This window comes from Bufo gargarizans, chromosome 8 (genome assembly GCF_014858855.1).
Source record: "Bufo gargarizans isolate SCDJY-AF-19 chromosome 8, ASM1485885v1, whole genome shotgun sequence".
Lineage (NCBI taxonomy): Eukaryota > Metazoa > Chordata > Amphibia > Anura > Bufonidae > Bufo > Bufo gargarizans.
In genome coordinates this window covers 198,723,352-198,729,336 of record NC_058087.1, presented here as the reverse complement: position 1 = coordinate 198,729,336, position 5,985 = coordinate 198,723,352, and the positions used below count along the sequence as shown (strand labels likewise).

General features: G+C 44.7%; 1 protein-coding gene across 1 annotated transcript; it reads left to right on the top strand.

Annotated features, from left to right (window-relative positions):
- The first annotated feature begins 2,113 nt into the window (after positions 1 to 2,113).
- LOC122945563 lies at positions 2,114 to 5,744 on the top strand. Its single transcript, XM_044304628.1, has 4 exons — positions 2,114 to 2,125; positions 2,296 to 2,432; positions 3,017 to 3,090; positions 4,143 to 5,744. Exons 1-4 carry the CDS (start codon positions 2,114 to 2,116, stop codon positions 4,658 to 4,660), a joined length of 741 nt encoding a protein of 246 aa, XP_044160563.1. The 3' UTR covers positions 4,661 to 5,744.
- Positions 5,745 to 5,985: the final 241 nt, after the last annotated feature.

The window sequence follows — 5,985 nt, the reverse complement described above, 5'->3', positions numbered from 1 at the left end:
CAGTGGAGAACCAAGGGTAGGGCTATGAGTACCAGTGAGTTAAAGTTAAATAAATAATTATTAGGTCTTAAGAAACCTATAATTTGTCCAAGGGGCCCAACGTTTAATAAATGTCGGGTGAGTTCGAGCTTCCCAAGAAGCAAGTTCCTCAAAACTGTAAATTTGATCATCCTTTAGCCTCCACTGCTCCACCGAGGGAACATTAGTCTGTAGCCAATATTTGGGTATCAGAAGGCGAGCCGCTATCAAGAGTTGTTTGAAGAGAAAGGATGGGGAGGGAGTAGTACTTTCATTGAAATAGGAAAGCAAGGCTCCATAAGGGGATATTTCGACAGATGAAGAGCAGATAAAGTTACTAATCTGAATGATATCTGACCACCACTTTTTAATAGGGGGGCATAGCCACCAGATGTGAAGAACAGTGCCTACCTCTTCTTGGCATCTCCAGCACTTGTTCGAGGAAGATCTAGTGAAATGTGCTGACTTAATTGGGGTAATTGAGACAGAATTTTGTATCCATTTTCCTGGACCCGAACACATCTTGATGATTTATGTGGGATTTCAAATAGTGTGGGTAGAATTGAAAGAGGTAAATCTACCCCAGTGTCTTTTTCCCAGGAGCGGATGAATGCTGCCAATTTATTATATAAATCAATGAGATAAGTTTTTTGGGGGGATTGGGGTTTACTATCAAAGCCTGAAACCATGTTAGGGGGCGTAGAATCTCACCTTTCATATTGTTTCTTTGAACAAAGGATTTAATAAGTGGTATTAGGGCGAAGTCGCAGGGTAGTGGATTTAGCAGGGTTTTGAGGGTGTGAATTGATGGTAATGAACCTTGGGATTCGAGAAGATGGGAAATTGGCAATGAAGAGGATCTAACTAATTTAGAGGAGGGAGTGGCGTGGCCCAATGGAGGATGAGCCTAAGATATCACTGATTGTGATGAGGGGAGAAGGAAAGGGTACAGAGCAAAGGGAGTAGTTCAACCATTTCCATGCTTCCAAAGTGGCTTTTATTACTGGGAAGGTCTGCAAATTGATTTGGGGCGGGTTACTGTAACCCAGACATAGAGCCTGAGTTGGCATTCCAGTGACACATTGTTCCAATGCCACCCAGGATTTGCTTCTTGTATTTCTAAGCCAATCGACAATCCTGGACAGGAGAATGGCTTTCCCATAGAGTTCTGGGTCTGGGAGTCCTATTCCACCTACCGTGCGGGATCGAGACAAGAGAGAATAGGAAAGTCTGGCTTTCCTCCCATTCCATAAGAAGGCTCTGAATCTTTGTTTAAGGGAGGTATAGTAAGATTTAGCAATGGGGATTGGAAGGACTTGTTGGAGGTAAGTGAGATATGGGATGATAAGAGAGGTGAGAAGGTTTTCCCTACCAAACCATGAGAGGGTTGGGGCAGACTTGGTGATTTTATCTATTGCTTTGAATATTGAGGCTCTTAGGGGGATATAGTTTAGTGCAAAGAGATCTGAAATATTGGGGCATTTGATTTTTTAGCTTGAAAACATAGAAACATAGAATGTGTTGGCAGATAAGAACCATTTGGCCCATCTAGTCTGCACAAAAGAACCATTTTAAACAGGTATCTGAAGTTACCTTTGGTACGGACAGATACCTTGGTATGGAAGCCAACTACGGAACCAAGTTTTAAAATGGTTTTCAAGTTCTAAAATCAAATCCTAAATTATTCACTAAAGTCTCGTGAATTTGCCGGAGCCCATACATTTTAATGCCATATGAAGGCGGATCTCCGTACAGTACTAAAACGAAGATTTGAGCAAAGCAACTTCAGATCTAGGAACCTGAAGCTCGCTTCACTCATCCCTAGTAAAAACCCTAGCTGCAACAAATTACCCCAAAATCACACCAGTTTGCATCATTTATGGACAGATTCTAGGTGCAGACACATTAGTAAATTTGGGCCACTGATTTGTGTTATCACTGGGTTTCTTGAGCCTTAAAGGGATTTTCTGTCAGTAGCTGTAGCTGAGAAGCTTGATTGTGGTTGGTATCTCAATAGCAGTATGTCCTGGTCAAATGACCATAAAGTCCTTCATCAGTACTGATGATCTTATGCACATTTGGGATGGAAGCATCAATGCATCGCATGGTTAGTGCAAGGTTACAACAGTCCTGCACTCATAGTCTTGTTTATGCTATGTCTGTATTATATATGTGCACCGCTTATCATATGTACAGCGCTATGGAATGAATGGCGCTATAATAATAATACACTTATTATTATTATTATTATTTTAATATCAATTATTTGACGCCCAGTTTAACTTTTCAGCAAACTTGTTGCCTCTGAACAAACCGGTTGATTGGAGTAGAGGATTTGAGCTGTCAGACCGGATAGTGGAAGCAGAACGTAATGTGAAGGCCTCGGATTTCATCATTCCTGTCTTTGTTTTCAGGTATGAGCGGCGCGTTTCAGTCCTCCAAACACTGTGATGTGATTTCTACTATAACTTCAGAAGCTCCGCTCAGGTTTCAGGTTAGGAAGGGCCTTGACACAGACATAACTTGAAGGTCAGAATCTGTATCAGTGATAACCACATATGGCAATTAAAGTATTTGCCAGGGGCTTACACAGATCTTATAGGGCCCCATGCAAAACTTAGTACGAGCCCCCCTATCTTACCCAGTTATGTCCGTCAGTAACTCGCAGGCACTGCGACACACAAAGTTCAACTCCCCAGATTTCTGATGAATTTAGACTTTTTTTTTATAAAGCAGAAACATTTTTAATAAATATCAACTGTAATAAAAAAATTCCTTTGGCCACTTCCAAAAAGGTGGAACGAGTGCTTCAAAATTTCCCTGCTCATTCTCAACACTATATTTCTCCATATAGTTACAGCAGAAAACAGGCGAAAATACATAGATTAATCTCCTGCTTCCCTGCTATTACAAAGAGGTCTGCCTGCAGCCACCACTAGGGGGAGCTGACGGCATCTCTTTGTACACAACTGATTTTTGTGATATTTTTATTATTCAGTGTGCAGCAGTTGCCAACTCCCCAGCTGAAGGACGAGCTGAAAGAAATACTTCATACTGCCACACAGCTCACAAGTAAGTGTCCACAGATCCAGCATGTCTGTATGGCGGCAGGTAGGACCCCCGTCAAAGAAGAGAAGTGAGCAGGTTTTCTGGAGTAGCCTTCGCCCCCTATAAAACAATAGAGGACGATCAACGTTCCAGCATTTCAGCCTCTCATGACTTTTATGCAGAATCTGTTATTAAAAATACAGGCATTTGGCTCAGACTGGCCCCTGAGCAAGGTGGCCCCGAGTCTCCCACCCCCTGCACAAGTGGCATATGGCACAGTAGACTGACTGCACTACATATAGATAGGCAGTGGACAGCATTGCAAACAGACTGCGTTCACATGCATTGGGTTTTCCAAGTCTTTACAACAGATGAGCTATCTGGATAGGTCATCAGTATTTGATGTGTGGTGGTCCGACACTCAGGACCCCCGATCAGCTGTTTGAGAAGGCACCGGATCTCCTGTGAGCGCCACAGCCTTCTCCCTGCTCACCAAGCCCAGCATCATACATTGTATAGCGGCCGCGCTTCTTATCGGGCTCAGCCCCGATCACTTTTATGGGTCTGAGCTGCTCCTAGGTCATGTGACCGATGAACATGACATCACTGGCCGAGGAAAAGGTGGAGAAGTTCACGGTGATGCTGTGAGCGCCGGTGCCTTCTCAAATAGCTGATCGGCAGGGGTCCAGGCTGTCGGACCCCCACTGATCAGATACTGGTGATCTATCCAGAGGACAGGTCATCAGTTATAAAATCTCAGAAAACCCCTATAACAAACGCCCCAGTTTATTATTACAGATGCATCAGATGGCTGAGATGACTTCTAGGTACAGAGGCAGGACAGCCAGTACCCTCTTTCATCAGGGCCCTGCCTTCTCATAGTCACTGCAGGGGCCCCATAATCAACCACGTGCAAGGTGGACCATGTGCATGTAGCTTCACAGCTGGCCCCGGAATGAATGGTACTGGTGGGCCCTCAGCATCCCAGTCTGACGTGCAGGCATTAGCAGAACTTCATTGCAAATGTAATCATGACCCGACAATGGGAGGTTTTCATCTTGTTGCTCTTGTTTCAGCTGTCGTTCCCATCGTTGTCCTCACTCATCGGACTCACAAGAACTATCCTGAAGTCGAAGCCATGTTCAGGGACATTGGAACAGAGAAGTTTTTTCCTCTTGAAAATTACACAGAAAAAAATCCAAAAAGAAAAAAGGAAACTGACGAGGCGGTCATCCAGTTTCTATATGAAGTCATCAGCGACGCTGAGTTCCGAGCTAGCTATCCCCGGAACGCGGATCAGGAGATGATTGATCGGAAGGTGTTTGTACTGAAATATATTCACGACAGAGAACTGATGATTCAGAGACAAAACCTGGACACACAGGGATATGTGGAGAGCAAGGGTGCGGAGCAGGCCTTCAAACTGAGGAAGGAAGAGGAGGAGAAAGCGCGGCGAAAAAGTGGAGAATTATTTAAGGAAAAATTAGAGAAGATGCGAGGAGAATTCGAGAGACAGCAACTGCGCGACCAGTATGAACACGAAAAGAGAATGAAAGAGCTGCAAAAGAAAGGAAAGAACAGGAAGAGCAAATAACAGGACACAAGGTGTAGACGGGAGGACGGTGGCCTCTGTGGTGGCTTTATCCCTCAGGGTGAAGACCCATAGTGCCTCATCTGTAATAGGACATACGGCGGAAATCCAAAGAGAGAACTGAATATTAAAGTGTTCCGGTACTGCCTTGTGACATGTCAGAGTGACATATAAAAAGGTCTGGACCATTGAGGGTCTGAGTTCTGAGACCCCCACAGATCTCTAGAACCAGGAGAGAGAGGCACATATTACACTCTCCACAGGGACGAATTGGCCATAGACCTTACAGGGAAACTTCCTGGTGGGCCGAGGGGACTGTGGTATTTGGCCCTGTTTGGGTGGTATAATGTGCCACAATATGGTTTTGCTGGCCTTGCCTTCCATCAATTTTGAATTGACTACAAAAGGGGGCCACTTTTAGTATTTTTTCCAGGGCCACTTTAAGTTCCCAGGCCGCCCCTGCACTTTCCCTCCTGACTGAAGGAGAAGGACTCAATAGAAAGTCCACAGGCCCATCTCATATCCATCTCCGGCTATGTGAGGGCTACCATCTTTTTGTTCTAGAGATCAGTGGGGTCTCAGCGCTCCGACCCCAACAATAAAAAGCTTTTTGAGCAAATTGACCATTTGGCCTTTAGTGCTTCACAGGGGGAAGCCCCCAGCCCCCGCTCCACTAGTGTGGTCTCTACAGGATGATGCTTATCGGCCTCATTCCTCAGAATGTCTCACAGTGATATTGTCTTTGTGGCCCACAACAACCGGAGCTCAGCTTTCATGTGGGGGTACATCATCCCCCCATTATCCTGCACACAGGGAATCAGGCTTCTGTTTTTCACGGTCCATCCTGTTCCAAGTTGATTGGTAATCAGGTCCCACGTGGGTCCAGACAGTTCTCAGGACAGGGACTGATATTTTAGACACTAATATCTATTACCATGTGTAATCTGATTATATCTTTGTTGTCCTTTTACAACATTTATATGTTAAAATAAATCCGATCTCCAGGTTCTTGTTCACATTTACTGTTCCTCGTTGTAGTATTAGAAGGCCTTAATTGCTCCCGTGGTGCATGTGGCTCTCCGGTGGCTGGTCTTACCTCAGTGCTCAGTCTTTTTCCTTGTGTAATAAAACACACAGAAAATACAATAGTACATGGTTATACATCTACCACACATAAGACTGACAACAGTGTGTAGGTAGGTGAGCGGGTGACCTACAGTAGTTCTCTACCTCTAGGACTTCCATCCAGAGTCGCACAAGGAAATGCATAGCGAGCCGTGGTGGAGAGGATTCTTATGTAGTAACTGTCAGAGGAGAACAACATCCAC

Bases quoted from the DNA above. Each gene is read 5' to 3' on its own strand.
- LOC122945563 (XM_044304628.1), top strand. The intron at 2,433-3,016 runs GTATGAGCGGCG...TTTATTATTCAG, and splicing joins ATTCCTGTCTTTGTTTTCAG to TGTGCAGCAGTTGCCAACTC. The intron at 3,091-4,142 runs GTAAGTGTCCAC...CTCTTGTTTCAG, and splicing joins TACTGCCACACAGCTCACAA to CTGTCGTTCCCATCGTTGTC.